At 40.6% G+C, this 16,125-nt stretch overlaps 1 protein-coding gene and 1 long non-coding RNA gene across 3 annotated transcripts; both read left to right on the top strand.

Moving 5' to 3' along the window:
* The first annotated feature begins 6,932 nt into the window (after positions 1 to 6,932).
* On the top strand, positions 6,933 to 8,625 carry LOC119299182. The gene is made up of 6 exons (XM_037576432.1): positions 6,933 to 7,266; positions 7,336 to 7,548; positions 7,641 to 7,733; positions 7,851 to 7,934; positions 8,122 to 8,540; positions 8,610 to 8,625. The coding sequence occupies exons 1-6, from the start codon at positions 6,952 to 6,954 to the stop codon at positions 8,623 to 8,625; spliced, it is 1,140 nt and encodes a 379-aa protein (XP_037432329.1). The 5' UTR covers positions 6,933 to 6,951.
* An 8-nt stretch (positions 8,626 to 8,633) lies between these two features.
* Positions 8,634 to 10,329, top strand: LOC119296975. 2 transcript variants are annotated; one of them, XR_005145471.1, is made up of 4 exons: positions 8,634 to 8,667; positions 8,881 to 8,933; positions 9,035 to 9,076; positions 10,061 to 10,329. It is a non-coding gene; the product is annotated as an uncharacterized LOC119296975 (long non-coding RNA). The 2 variants fall into 2 exon arrangements; XR_005145472.1 differs by having other exon boundaries at positions 9,035 to 9,062.
* The last annotated feature ends 5,796 nt before the right edge of the window (positions 10,330 to 16,125 follow it).

The following is a 16,125-nucleotide window of genomic DNA, read 5'->3' on the forward strand; positions in this document are numbered from 1 at the left end:
AGACGAAGACGAAAGAGGGGATGCCTTCCGGGGCATCCCCAAGCTTAGGCTCTTGGTTGTCCTTGAATATTTCCTTGGGGTTCCTTGGGCATCCCCAATCTTAGGGTCTTGCCACTCCTTATTCCATAGTCCATCGAATCTTTACCCAAAACTTGAAAACTTCACAACACAAAACTTAACAGAAAACTCGTAAGCTCCGTTAGTATAAGAAAATAAATCACCACTTAGGTACTGTTGTGAACTCATTGTAAATTCATATTGGTGTAATATCTAATGTATTACAACTTCTCTATGGTTCATACCCTCCGATACTACTCATAGATTCATCAAAATAAGCAAACAACACAATAAAAACAGAATCTGTCGAAAACAGAACAGTCTGTAGTAATCTGAATCAAACGTATACTTCTGGAACACATAAAATTCTAAAATAAATTGCTGGACGTGAGGAACTTATATATTAATCATATTAAAAAAGAATTAACTAAATATCACTCTCCAAACAAAAATGGCAGCAATTCTTGTGAGCGCTAAAGTTTCTGTTTTTTACAGCAAGATCAACAAGACTTTCCCCAAGTCTTCCCAACGGCTCTACTTGGCACAAACACTAATTAAAACATAAAAACTCAATCATAACAGAGGCTATATAAATTATTTATTACTAAACAAGAGCAAAAAGCAAGGAAAAAATAAAATTGTGTTGCCTCCCAACAAGCGCTATCGTTTAACGCCCCTAGCTAGGCATGATGATTTCAATGATGCTCACATAAAGGATAAGAATTGAAACATAAAGAGAGCATCATGAATAATATGACTAACACATTTAAGTCTAACCCACTTCCTATGCATAGGGATTTTGTGAGCAAACAACTTATGGGAACAATAATCAACTAGCATAGGAAGGCAAAACAAGCATAACTTCAAAACTTTAAGCACATAGAGAGGAAACTTGATATTATTGCAATTCCTACAAGCATATATTCCTCCCTCATAATAATTTTCAGTAGAATCATGAATGAATTCAACAATATAACCAGCACCTAAAGCATTCTTTTCATGATCTACAATCATAAAAAATTTATTACTCTCCACATAAGCAAAATTCTTCTCATTCGGAATAGTGGGAGCAAACTCAACAAAATAATTATCATGTGAGGCATAATCCAATTGAAAACTAAAATCATGATGACAAGTTTCATGGATATCATTGTTCTTTATAGCATACAATTCATCAAAATAATCATCATAGATAGCAACTTTGTTCTCATAATCAATTGGAACCTCTTCCAGAATAGTGGATTCATCACAAAATAAAGTCATGACATCTCCAAATCCACTTTCATCAATATAATCATCATAAATAGGAGGCATGCTTTCATCATAATAAATTTGCTCATCAAAACTTGAGGGACAAAAAATATCATCTTCATCAAACATAGCTTCCCCAAGCTTGTGGCTTTGCATATCATTAGCATCATGGATATTCAAGGAATTCATACTAACAACATTGCAATCATGCTCATCATTCAAATATTTAGTGCCAAATATTTTAATGCATTCTTCTTCTAACACTTTGGCACAATTTTCCTTTCCATCATACTCACGAAAGATATTAAAAAGATGAAGCGTATGAGGTAAACTCAGATCCATTTTTTATAGTTTTATTTTATAAACTAAACTAGTGATAAAACAAGAAACAAAAAGATCCGATTGCAAGATCTAAAGATATACCTTCAAGCACCCACCTCCCCGGCAACGGCGCCAGAAAAGAGCTTGATGTCTACTACACAACCTTCTTCTTGTAGACGTTGTTGGGCCTCCAAGTGCAGAGGTTTGTAGGACAGTAGCAAATTTCCCTCAAGTGAATGACCTAAGGTTTATCAATCCGTAGGAGGCGTAGGATGAAGATGGTCTCTCTCAAGCAACCCTAAACCAAATAACAAAAAGTCTCTTGTGTCCCCAACACACCCAATACAATGGTAAATTGTATAGGTGCACTAGTTCGGCGAAGAGATGGTGATACAAGTGGTATATGGATGGTAGATAATAGTTTTTGTAATCTGAAAATATAAAAACAACAAGGTAACTAATGATAAAAGTGAGCGTAAACGGTATTGCAATGCTAGGAAACAAGGCCTAGGGTTCATACTTTCACTAGTGCAAGTCCTCTCAATAGTAATAACATAATTGGATCACATAACTATCCCTCAACATGCAACAAAGAGTCACTCCAAAGTCACTAATAGCGGAGAACGAACGAAGAGATTATGGTAGGATACGAAACCACCTCAAAGTTATTCTTTCCAATCAATCCGTTGGGCTATTCCTATAAGTGTCACTACAAGAAAATATATCATTTGCCACCAGATATTTTGTCACCAAGCGGTTTGGTGGCTGAAGATGTACTAATTGCAACCAGCTAATTAGTTCCTTGGTCACCATAGGCCTATGTGTTGTACCCTCACGACTTTGTATCCAGTGAAGAAATAGCAACCAAGGGCTAGTATGCAAAAAGGCAAGTCACCTTCCTAGCGTCTCCCCAAATCCCCCAAATCAGATCGACATCCCTGGCGGCGGCCGACGCGTTCCTTGGTGGCTGACTCGTTCCTGCCGGCGGAGGGGGCGGCGGAAGGCGGAGGGCGCGCTCCCCGCGACGGCTGGCGTTTTCCTCGCGGCAGAAGAGAGGGGGGCTCTTCCTTGCGGCAGCGGCGGGCGTGTTCCTCGCGACGGCGGCGGCGACGGGCGTGTTCCTCGCGACGGCAGCGGCGGGCTTGTCCCTTGCGGCGGTGGTGGCAGCTCGGCTGCGTGGGGGGAGGTGAAGCAGCGGCGGCAGCGGCCGCGTGGTCGAAGGGAAGGGGCGCCTAGGGTTCCTCCTTCCCCGACCCCAACCAGCTCTGCAGGAACCGACGCCCCAAGCTCGCCAACGAGATCTCGCTCTCACCGTGAACACCAGAAAAAGCTTCAACCCGTAAGACTGATCTCCTCTCTGTCCTTGCCTCCTTCCCTGTGTCTCTCCATTAATTTCCTTGGAGTACTTGATGGCTAGATCATGCACTTCAAGTGTTTGTGGAAATGTGTAAGTAAAATATACATGTAGCTTACCGTTTGTGATTTGGAAACTGGCTTGGCCTACCATGTAGAGTTCGGTTGTGTGATTTGAATATAATGTCAATATTGGCTTGGTCCGGTTGATGTGTTGTGTAGAATAATGGCAATACTGAGAGTTAGATTATCCGGAGAGTTAGATTATCCTCTTCAAAACCAGAGTAGTAGAATAATGGCAATACTGCCGTGCCCAACCGGGCCATAATATACATATAGTCTTGGTTTTGCTTGTAGTAAAATATACAGCATAATGTTACTGCATATTGATACTTACAACATCAGGACTTGTAGTATATGTTAGTAGTACAATGTTTAGAAAGGATATGCAGTTCTGTGATGACTATCTTCAAATACTGTTCTGTGAAGACTGTCTTTGTATAATGTTGTAGTATAATATTTGAAGACTGTCTTTGTATACAATTCTAGTATAAAATTATAGAGTTCCATGGCTGCTGTTGTTGTGATATTATATTTTAGTATAATGTTACTACATATAAAATAATTACATAAGAAAGCTGCGTGTTTAGTTTGATAAAGTGCAAGTTTTCTTTTGAAAATACAGTGGCAATGTGACATATATATGGGGTACTGTAGGATTGTTATTTTGATAAATATAAGCCTGATTTAACCGAAATTCAGTAGATCAATTAGTTTATCATGTCGGGTGGACTCGTTGAAAATGATTGATATATCTAGCCTGATTCCTTTCGTGATTGAGGTGTTTACCGGCAGATATAATGATTTGTAGCTAATGTGGTTATGTTGTTATATTTTACATTTCTAGTACTTTGGTTCACTTGTAGAGTGCTTGTGCAGGAAAAGATATAGTATGGATAAGAGTTGGATGAGGTTGCCTGATAGGTTTTCAAGTGATTACATTTCAGGGGTGAATGCATTCATTGATTTTGCTTGTCAACATAACAGCGGCAATGATAAGATGCGTTGCCCTTGTGAAACTTGTATGAATATAAGTCAGCAGAGTGTCAGTCAAGTTCGAACCCATTTGTTATTGTATGGTATACAAACTTCATACACAAAATGGATATTCCATGGAGAACAAGTTAGCAATGATGAAGACCAAGTTGATGAGTCACTTGAAAATGAGGAAGATCTTGATGATTTTGATGGATTTGATATGGTCCAAGATCTGCTAGGAGATATCCATAGAGCCACGGTTGGGGTTGACGAGCAAGAGAACCATAATCCTGCTGGAGGTAGCATTCCGGAGCCCAATGAGTCATCGACCAGATTTGACGGCTTGCTGAGAAGTGCACAACGTGAGCTATACCCGGGCTGCAAAGGCCACTCGGTGCTATCCTTTGTTTTAAAGCTGGTACACCTCAAAGATCTTAACCATTGGAGCAACAAATCTTTTGACATGTTACTCAAGCTTCAAAAGGAGGCTTTGCCAGCTGGTAACTCGCTTCCAGCCACGTACTATGAAGCAAAGAAGATGTTGAGAGATCTAGGGCTAGGTTATGAAAGTATTGATGCTTGCAAAAATGATTGTGTTCTATTCTGGAAGGAGCATGAGGACAAGGATGAGTGCCCAGTTTGTAAGGAATCGAGGTGGAAGACACAGAAGGGCAAGGGGAAGCAAGTACCTCAGAAAGTGTTGCGCTACTTTCCCTTAATCCCTAGATTACAACGGCTTTTCATGAACAAGGAAATAGCTTCAGATTTGCGTTATCATAGGGATAAGAGAGTTGTCGAACCAAATGTGTTGAGGGGTCCTCCGGATGGCGATGCTTGGAAACATATGGATAAGATATATCCCTGGCTGGAAGAAGACCCTCGCCATTTGCGGCTCGGGGTTGGCACCGATGGTTTCAACCCATTTGGAATTATGAGTAGCTCATATAGTGTGTGGCCTGTCATTGTAGTTGTGTATAACTTGCCTCCATGGAGAAGCATGAAAGAGCCCTTCCTGCTCATGACATTATTGATCCCTGGGAAGAAGTCACCGGGAAGGGACATTGATGTGTATTTGAGGCCATTGGTTGAAGAACTAAAGCAATTATTTAATCCAGGAGTTGTTACTTTTGACGCTGTTGAAGGAGGTACTTTCAATATGCGTGCAATATTGCTATGGACTATCCACGACCTTCCAGCACTAGGTTCAGTATTTGGGTATTCTACAATGGGCTACAAGGCATGCCCTGTTTGCCTAGATGGAACCTATTCGCAACCACTTCGAAGCAAAATTGGTTTCTTAGGCCATAGGAGGTACTTGCCTATTCTCCATAGGTGGCGCAAAAGTAAGGCCTTCAATGGTAAGAATGAGAAAGCGTTGCCACCAAAACAACTATCTGGGAAAGACATTTTTGAATTGTTGCAGAAGTTAGATCATCTCCAGGGCTTCAAATACGGAAAACACCCTGGAAATAAGAAAAGAAAGGCATCTTCAAAGGACATGCCAGGGAAAAATTTCACAAAGATGAGCATCTTGTTTGAGCTACCATATTGGAAGGATCTGAAATTGCCACACAATCTTGATGTCATGCACATTGAAAAGAACATTTGTGAGAGCTTATTCGGGACTTGATTAAACATAGATGGCAAGTCCAAGGACACACTTAAGGCCCGCAAGGACTTAGAAGACATGAATATCAGAGAAGATCTACACTTGAATGATACGGGAAGTAGCGTAGAAAAGTATCATGCATGGTACACATTAACCAGAGATGAGAAACTTGAGTTTCTGCAATTCCTAGAATCTATTTGCTTCCCAGATGGATTTGCTGCAAATATATCAAAAGGTATAAGTAAAGATGGGAAAATAACTGGGTTGAAGACACACGACTACCATATTCTTCTTCAGAGAATACTCCCGATTGGAATGCGAGGATTTCTGCACAAAGATATATGTGATGCACTTCTGCAGCTTGGTAGTTTTTTTCGCCAATTATGCTCCAAGACATTGAAGCTGGATATCTTGGATAAGTTGGAACAACAAATAGTAATTGTGTTGTGCAAACTAGAAATGATTCTCCCACCTGCATTCTTTGATATCAGCGTGCACTTAGCAGTGCATCTACCACAACAAGCAAGGCTTGGAGGTCCTGTACAATACAGATGGATGTTCTTCGTTGAAAGGTAGCTTGTTCTTCATAACATTAGTCCTTCCACCCTTTACAGTTCTATTAGTGTGTAAAAATGTGTTGTAGTAAGAAAATTTGGGCTGCAGGTTCCTTGGTACTTTGAAAGGCATGGTGAGCAATAGGGCACACCTAGAGGGTTCAATTGCTGAAGCTTATGTTATGAAGGAGTGCTCAACATTCTGCTCCATGTATCTACATGGAATTGAGACAAGGTTCAATAGACAAGAGCGGAACTTTGATGGGGAGAGACAACCACTTGATCGTTTCTCGGTATTCTCAACTAGTTTCCGTGCTTTTGGCCATAGGGATGACCTTATGTTAACACAAGATCAGTATGATTCTTTGTCTTGGTATGTGCTAAATAATTGTGAGGAACTACAAGAATACCTATAGTAAGTATACATGTTATAAACTTTAAGTTATAATTATACATCCTCAACTAGTTAGAAACTCATCCCTCGACATTTCTTTCTAGTGAGCATGAGGATGCCCTACTGGTTGAAGGTGCAGATAATATTGAAAATAGGCAACATGAACAGTTTGGTTCATGGCTGCGCCAAAGAGTAAGTCCTGTCTCAGGTTATTTCGAATTATTATTGATACTTATGATTTATTTATGTTGCCACAATATATCTAATTACTATGTAACTCGTGGTTTATTTATGTTGACGTAGCAAATCTGATTTCCCTATCTTCCTAATATAAACAATCTGGGTATTGTTCCATTCTTTTAATTCTATGGCAGATGGGACCTGGACGAACAGTCCGGCCACCAAGAAATGCCCCGCAATCTCAAGGTCAACATTCTGGGAGTACCTCAGCATCAAAATCTAGGAAGGTACGTGGGATAAATAAGGGAAAGGGCTTGGAGCGTTTGATCAAAAGGGCAGGTCATCCACTAAACTTGACCATCTCCGAAGAGAGAAGACCTATTGGAGAAAATAATGAATTACTTTCCAGAGAGATTGGACTTCTTACACGGTACCATGCACCTATCCAACGTGCCGGGTGGCATAGTCTGACTGAGGATGATAAGGAGCCATTGTATGAACTTCTAAAGGTATGTAAGATTATCAAACTTTCTAACTTAGAATATGTATAGTTTTAACTTTGAGTTCTTTCTTCGTAGCTTAAGTTCAATCTTGATTTCACCCAAGATCATATCAAAGGCTGTGTGGATCTGCTATTCTCTTCAAGCTACAAAAGTTTCCATCACAAGTGTTATGAACATTATGTAAAATCTGGTGATGATGCTAGAAGCAATCCATATCCTCCCCTTATTGATAATAGAGTTGGAGACTGGATTTGGCTCTATGATCATTTTGAAACAGAAGAATTTAAGGTATGGTAGTCTTTGAATGGATGTCAACAGTTTTGCATCTATCTTATCACTTGACCCTGCCTTATTTGTTTACAAAAAACTACCATATGCAGAAACGGTCCACAATTGGGAAGGCTAACCGCTCAAACCTACCTTATGTTCACAAGAAGGGAACAAAGTCATTTGTAGCGGTTCAACATGAATTAGTAAGTCACTATTACTTATCTTTATCTTGTGTCACAATTGTGGTGAAAGCAGAATATCAAAACTTGTAGCTGTCTTATTATATTCATGTCTTTTGACTTTGAATCTTGTATTATCAGAATTGTGGCGATATCAGACTATACAAGGAGTGTTACTCTAGTGATAAGAAGGGATGGGCATCAGAAGATGCCAGGAATAAACATGTAAGTACCATGTAACAAATTAATTTCTGTTGAGAGAGATTAAGCAGTGGGAATACTTAGATACAAATGAGAACTAGAGAGCAAGAAATGGTTCTTGTACTTTTAAGTAGTAGTGATGGCAGAACTAGATGATGCACTATTATTAGGAAGATGTGCATGATATAGGTACAAATAATTATTAATGCAGGAAGAAATGTTGCAGAAGCAAAAGGAACCTATAGAGGAGGGTGAAGTACCTTTAACAGAGCAACAAATTTGTGAGCATGTGCTAGGTAAGGCATATGGTTACGTCAGAGGTCGGGGTCATGGACCAAAACCAAATAGAAGGGCTTACTCAAGCGCATCAAGCTCAACTCAGCATGTAGTGGAAGAATTGGCCTCTACAAAGGAGATTGTTGCTACGCAGCAAACTCAAATTGAGGCTCAACAATCTCAACTTGAAGCTCAACAGAAGAAGATCGATTGGCTACAAAGTGTCGTGTCTAACTTGGTTGGCATTTCACCTCCTATGGACGGCACTAGTGCAACAGGGCTAGGTTTCACAACTGAGCGGCCAATGCCATCTGACGGAATAGGTATGCAACACATCAATCTCAACTATTTTTGGTATTTTTTATTCACTGAAAATACATGTAGCATATTGCCTTTTATAAAGCATTCCAATTTTTGCCACAGGTTCGCTGATGTCTAACTCTGTAGAAAGGATGTCAAGTTTTCCAAGATCATTTGCAAGGTAATGTTATTTTTCCCATGCTCTGGTATTTTAGATGATGCCTCCTACACCTGCAGCTTGCTTAGATATAGCAGTGTACTTGGTATCGAGATCTTCTAATCAAGATAGTTCTTGCTAATAATTCTGTAACAGAAAATGAAGATACTCATCATGAATATATGGACTTACAAATTCCAATGTATAGCTAGTAATACATGTATACATTTTCAACAGTCATTTGAGGCCAGGATATAGACCTGCTCCAACTTCTTCTTCTGATGGCAATGGTATGATCAGTTTGCCTCTGCTTCAAACAATCAAAATACTATGTGATTTGGCAAATTTCTTCATGATCTTAATCTTGATGGTCCAAATTTGTGAATCACAGGCTCTCTGGTGTCGGATGGAGGGTCCAGGTATTCATGATCAGGTTGCTAGCTTTATTTTATGTTGTTTACCTCACCAACCAAACACGCTCCTACAGTGCTTTCCCCTGGCCGACACGATTCAATGCTGCACTTTCCCTGATTTTCGTGCCTGCTACCACATCTCAAGAAAGGCACATTGCATTGCCAATTAATTCTTTGCCTTACCTAGTCATTCTATTAGTTAATCCCCGGCACAAGCTTGTCTTTCTCGTCTTGGGCGAATGACACGGCTTGGCACTAGTTAACTTGCCATTTCTTCATTGACGATTAGCTAGCCTTAAACACTACTGGCCTCTGAATTTTTGGGTGTGCCGGTGCACCTAGATCCACCCCGTTGCTTCTTCAAAATGCCAGATCAATCTACTTATCTGACTGAATTCTCTTGACCACATTTACTCTCGCTTAGTCGAGTTCTGCCACCACCCATGCATCTGGTTATTAACACCAGTTTAAGTTAATTTAATGTGCTCATTTTTATTTGATTAGTTTGCTGCAACGTTGATAATATTAAGTGTACGTAGATTAGCTCAAGTCTTGGATGTAATCAGGTATGCAGTCTGTTTACTTTTGCTAGACCTGACCTGACCATGTTCCTTAATGTTGGTTTCACACGATTCGTTAGTTCATTATCCAGCGACGTCTCTTGGTGGACAATTGGATAGTTATTGGTTTCTGACCCATGGGAGTTGGAGAATAATGTGATTCAGAGTTAGCTATGTACAAATGTATAGTAGAAATTAAAAGTAGGTAGGTGGCAAAGTAGGTAGGTGATTCAGAGTTAGCTACGTACAAATGTATTTCCTGTGTATGTGTGCAGTTTTTCTTCCTGTGATGTTGTTGAGCTTCTGAGCTATGGCAAAGCAGATCAAGTGACTGGCAATTTGGTGTCTCTAGCTTAGTTTATTGGCATGCTTGCACTCTTTCTGATGTTTGTTATGTCTGGTGTTGTTAATGAAATAACATGTGCTCTGGCCACCATTATATAGGAGATGACCTTGGAGGAGCAGCGGAAAGCAATACTCGCGCTAAAGACTGAGAAGAGAAAACTAGTTGGATCTAAAGAAAATTCAGTGTACAAATGCTAAATGTAATGTTTGGATCATATTGGGGTTTACTGATTGGATCATATGTTCAGATCAGTACTAAACGTGGTACTGTACTTTGCAAATGCTAGAGTGGTATTTCCTACTTGCAAAACAAAATTCAGTTTAGCATGTAATGTTTGGATCATAAGTTTACAAATGTTGATTCTGAACTTCTGAATGTTGATTCTGAACTGCCAAATGTCTAAAATTCTGAGATTTCTTGCATACTGCAAATGTCAGCGTGTGACAATATATTGTACCTATGATATAGTTGCTTTCTCATGCCTGTAGTTACCAAGGTTTACAATTTTTTGGTTACAAAAGATGTCTAGTCTCCAACATGTAGTTGGTCTCTACATTCTTTTAGTCACCAAGCCTTGGCTGGTCACTTGATATCTCTAGCCACTAACCATGTACATGGTTGCTGTACATTTTTAGCAACCAAGTCGTCCATGGTCTCTAGATGTCATCAGTCACCAAGTCTCCCTTGGTCCCTAGATGCCATTAGTCACCAGATTTGGTTGGTAGCTATTGGTATGACATTTAGTGACCAGGGTTCTCAATGTTGGTCGCTCAATATCTATAGCGACTAGACTATAGCCACCACGAAGCGACCAAGTAGTGTTGGTACCAATAGACCACTAGCCACCAATTTTGTACCTTTAGCAACCGATCACCTTGGTGGCTAAAACTCATGTCTCTAGTAGTGGTACTATGTTATTTTGCATTATGAAGATAGTAAGTTAGACTAGTGTCATATGCATGACACTAGTATAAGTTACTCCCCACTATGAGCAGCCTTAATACTTCCACTCTAATGGAGTACACGTAGCAAGGAGATGACTAGGACTCCAGCACCATCAGGTCAATGTGCTTGCGTGGCAATGCAATCCGCAGCATGCTTCACTTCTGCATTGTCTGTCCCTAAAACTCTAATCAAATGGATATCTTTATGTTTACCTGAGATGATATTGGATCCATAAATTTTAAAATCTTCATATTTTAGTAGGTACTCGCACTTTGAAAGTAGGCTAGACAATTCTCAACCACAACTGTATTTAAAACTTCATACTTGGTATAGGTTTTTGCACTTTGAAAGTTCACCCCTGGAGTGACCTCGACCACAACAGTGCGTTGCAGCAGTAGTCGTATTTTATCATCAGTCAACTGAAAGATTATATCTTAGTCACGGCTGACCAAATTAGCGCACAAAAACAGGTACTAGCGCTACTTATTTTAAATTAAGTCTTTCCTTTTGAGGTAAGATAAGTTATTTTAGTTAGGAGTGCACTGCCTTCGTGTGAACTCACTGGCTTTCCTTTGTCTATTTTCATGACCAGGGATCATGCTACGCATATGACACCTTCAGAACAATTGGGTTCTCCTATCAGAAACATAACAACAGACAGTTCTTTGCCAGATGCTGGGGATGATTTTCTGTCCAAAGAAGGACTGGATCTATGGGACAAACACTTCAAGCCTGCTGAAGGAGCTGACAAAGTGATTCAACTCCTGATAGCTTTAGTTGGGCTAAATCACTTTTGTCCTCTCAACTCTGGAACTACATCATTGAGGGATCTATTGACAAAAAGTTCATTCCTTTTGCACTGCCTGACTCCTGTATCTCTGGTCATACTCCTACTTGTCAGCTACTTAATGTGGAGCAGGAGGTCTCCTTAGGTCAGCCGGCTACGCCAAAGCACACTAATGTTGAAGAGGATCATGGAGCTCGCTCAGCTAGCACGTCTATTGTGTATGCTCGAAAGAAGAGGAAAGACAAGGCTCCTATCTATGAAACTGAGGTACGCAGAAGTTAAAGATTAAAAGAGGCTAATAAAGGTTTTAAGGGCAGAGTTTGCAAAGATAAAAATTGACTACCTTGCAGCACTGATCCACCTGCCTTGACATCAAGAGTTATAAAAAATCTCTTTGTTTCCTTTTGCAAGGCTAATGCTAAGGACTGCACTGATGAGATGCTCCAGCGGCCTAAGAAGAAGAAAGAAGCCAAGGGAGCGCAGAAGAAGCCTGCAATCTTTCGGCCTTAAATCTTTAGTTGCACTCTTGCTACTTTTGTAATGAAGTTGGACCAGAATCTTAGCTCTATTGGCACTAAGATGTGTATTTTAATTGGGAACCTTGCTGTGTGGTCCTCCTTTTGTGAGAGTACTGTAAGAACTTGATACGTCTCCGTCGTATCTACTTTTCCAAACACTTTTACCCTTATTTTGGACTCTAACTTGCATGATTTGAATGGAACTAACCCAGACTGACGCTGTTTTCAGCAGAATTGCCATGGTGTTATTTTTGTGCAGAAGTAAAAGTTCTCGGAATGACATGAAAATCAACGGAGAATTATTTTGGAATATATAAAAAAGACTGGAAGAAATATCCACGTCAGGGGGGCCTCCACCTATCCACGAGGGTGGGGGCGCGCCCTACCCCCCTGGGCACGCCCCCCTGCCTCGTGGGCCCCCTGACGCTCCACCGACCTCAACCCTGACTCCATATATTCACTTTCAGGGAGAAAAAAATCAGGGAGAAAGATTCATCGCGTTTTACGATACGGAGCCGCCGCCAAGCCCTAAAGTCTCTCGGGAGGGCTGATCTGGAGTGAGTTCGGGGCTCCGGAGAGGGGAATCTATCGTCGTCGTCACCATCAACCATCCTCCATCACCAATTTCATGATGCTCACCGCCGTGCATGAGTAATTTCATCGTAGGCTTGCTGGACGGTGATGGGTTGGATGAGATTTATCATGTCATCGAGTTAGTTTTGTTAGGGTTTGATCCCTAGTATCCATTATGTTCGGAGATTGATGTTGCTATGACTTTGCTATGCTTAATGCTTGTCACTAGGGCCCGAGTGCCATGATTTCAGATCTGGACCTATTATGTTTTCATGAATATATGTGAGTTCTTGATTCTATCTTGCAAGTCTATAGTCACCTACTATGTGTTATGATCCGGCAACCCCGAAGTGACAATAATCGGGACCACTCCCGGTGAAGACCATAGTTTGAGGAGTTCATGTATTCACCATGTGTTAATGCTTTGGTACGGTACTCTATTAAAAGGAGCCCTTAATATCCCTTAGTTTCCGCTAGGACCCCGCTGCCACGGGAGGGTAGGACAAAAGATGTCATGCAAGTTCTTTTCCATAAGCATGTATGACTATATTCGGAATACATGCCTACATTACATTCATGGATTGGAGCTAGTTCTGTATCACCCTATGTTATGACTGTTACATGATGAACCACATCCAGCATAATTCTCTATCACCGATCCATTGCCTATGAGCTTTCCATATATTGTTCTTCGCTTATTTACTTTTCCGTTGCTATTGTTATCATCACTATAAAACACCAAAAATATTACTTTTGCTACCATTACCTTTTACCACCGTTGCCACTACTATCATATTACTTTGCTACTAAACACTTTGCTGCAGATATTAAGTTTCCATGTGTGGTTGAATTGACAACTCAGCTGCTAATACTTGAGAATATTCTTTGGCTCCCCTTGTGTCGAATCAATAAATTTGGGTTGAATACTCTACCCTCGAAAACTGTTGCGATCTCCTATACTTGTGGGTTATCAAGACTATTTTCTGGCGCCGTTGCCAGGGAGCATAGCTCTATTCTTTGAGTCACTTGGGATTTATATCTGCTTATCATTATGAAGAACTTGAAAGACGAGAAAACAAAAATTTATCCCTCAACTATGAGGGGAGGTAAGGAACTGCCATCTAGCTCTGCACTTGATTCACCTTCTGTTTTGAGTAAGCTTGCGACACCTAAACCTGCTTCTGCTATTAATTCTGATATGTCGCATATTATTGATGATGCCACTTCTGCTATGCATGATACTTATGAAGAAACTACTTCTCTGCTTGATACTACTGTGCCATTTGGTGAATTTCTTGATGAACAACTTGCTAGGGCTAGAGAGAATGAAATTATTGAAACTGATAATATTGATGAAAGTGATGATGAATGCTCTTCTAATAAATATGAATTGCCTGTTGTGCCTGAGGGCTATGTTATGGATGAAGAAACTAAAAGAGACTCTGAATGCTAGAATGAAATATGATCCTGCTTATGCTACTTCACCTATCTTTGTTACTGATAAGGATTATGAATTCTCTATTGATCCTGATATAATTACTTTGGTTGAATCTGATCCTTTTTATGGCTATGAATCTGAAACTGTTGTGGCACATCTTACTAAATTAAAAGATATAGCCACCCTATTCATTAATGATGAGAGAACTCGCTACTTTTATATCCTTAAAATATTTACGTTCTCATTAAAGGGTGATGCTAAGATATGGTTTAATTCTCTTGATCCTGGTTGTGTGTGTAGTCCCCAGGATATGATTTATTACTTATCTGCTAAATATTTCCCTGCTCATAAGAAACAAGCTGCCTTAAGGGATATATATAATTTTGTGTAAATTGAAGAAGAGAGTCTCCCACAAGCTTGGGGGAGGCTTCTCCAATTACTTAATGCTTTGCCTGATCATCTGATGTCTACTGCACAACCTTCTTCTTGTAGACGTTGTTGGGCCTCCAAGTGCAGAGGTTTGTAGGACAGTGGCAAATTTCCCTCAAGTGGATGACCTAAGATTTATCAATCCATAGGAGGCATAGGATGAAGATGGTCTCTCTCAAGCAACCCTGCAACCAAATAACAAAAAGTCTCTTGTGTCCCCAACACATCCAATATAATGGTAAATTGTATAGGTGCACTAGTTCGGCGAAGAGATGGTGATACAAGTGGTATATGGATGGTAGATAATAGTTTTTGTAATCTGAAAATATAAAAACAGCAAGGTAACTAATGATAAAAGTGAGCGTAAACGGTATTGCAATGCTAGGAAACAAGGCCTAGGGTTCATACTTTCACTAGTGCAAGTCCTCTCAACAATAATAACATAATTGGATCACATAACTATCCCTCAACATGCAACAAAGAGTCACTCCAAAGTCACTAATAGCGGAGAACTAACGAAGAGATTATGGTAGGGTACGAAACCACCTCAAAGTTATTCTTTCCGATCAATCCGTTGGGCTATTCCTATAAGTGTCACAAACAGCCCTAGAGTTCGTACTAGAATAACACCTTAAGACACAAATCAACCAAAACCCTAATGTCACCTAGATACTCCAATGTCACCTCAAGTATCCGTGGGTATGATTATACGATATGCATCACACAATCTCAGATTCATCTATTCAACTAACACATAGAACCTCAAAGAGTGCCCCAAAGTTTCTACCGAAGAATCACGACAAAAACATGTGCCAACCCCTATGCATAGGTTCATGGGCGGAACCCGCAAGTTGATCACCAAAACATACATCAAGTGAATCACCTGGTATCCCATTGTCACCACAGATACACATGGCAAGACATACATCAAGTGTTCTCAAATCTTTAAAGACTCAGTCTGATAAGATAACCTCAAAGGGAAAACTCAATCCATTACAAGAGATTAGAGGGGGGAGAAAACATCATAAGATCCAACTATAATAGCAAAGCTCGCGATACATCAAGATCGTATCACCTCAAGAACACGAGAGAGAGAGAGAGAGATCAAACACATAGCTACTGGTACATACCCTCAGCCCCGAGGGATAACTACTCCCTCCTCGTCATGGAGAGCACCGGGATGATGAAGATGGACACCGGAGAGGGATTCCCCCTCCGACAGGGTGCCGGAACGGGTCTAGATTGGCTTTTGGTGGCTACGGAGGCTTCTGGCGGCGGAACTCCCGATCTATTGTGCTCCCCGATCGTTTTAGGGTATATGGAGATATATAGGCGGAAGAAGTACATCAGGGGGGCCACGAGGGGCCCACGAGGGTGGAGGGCGCGCCCAGGGGGGTGGGCGCGCCCCCCTACCTCGTGGCTTCCTGGTTGATCCCCTGACGTGCACTCCAAGTCTTCTGGGCTTCTTCTGAT

This window comes from Triticum dicoccoides, chromosome 5A, assembly GCF_002162155.2.
Source record: "Triticum dicoccoides isolate Atlit2015 ecotype Zavitan chromosome 5A, WEW_v2.0, whole genome shotgun sequence".
NCBI classification, from domain to species: Eukaryota; Viridiplantae; Streptophyta; class Magnoliopsida; order Poales; family Poaceae; genus Triticum; species Triticum dicoccoides.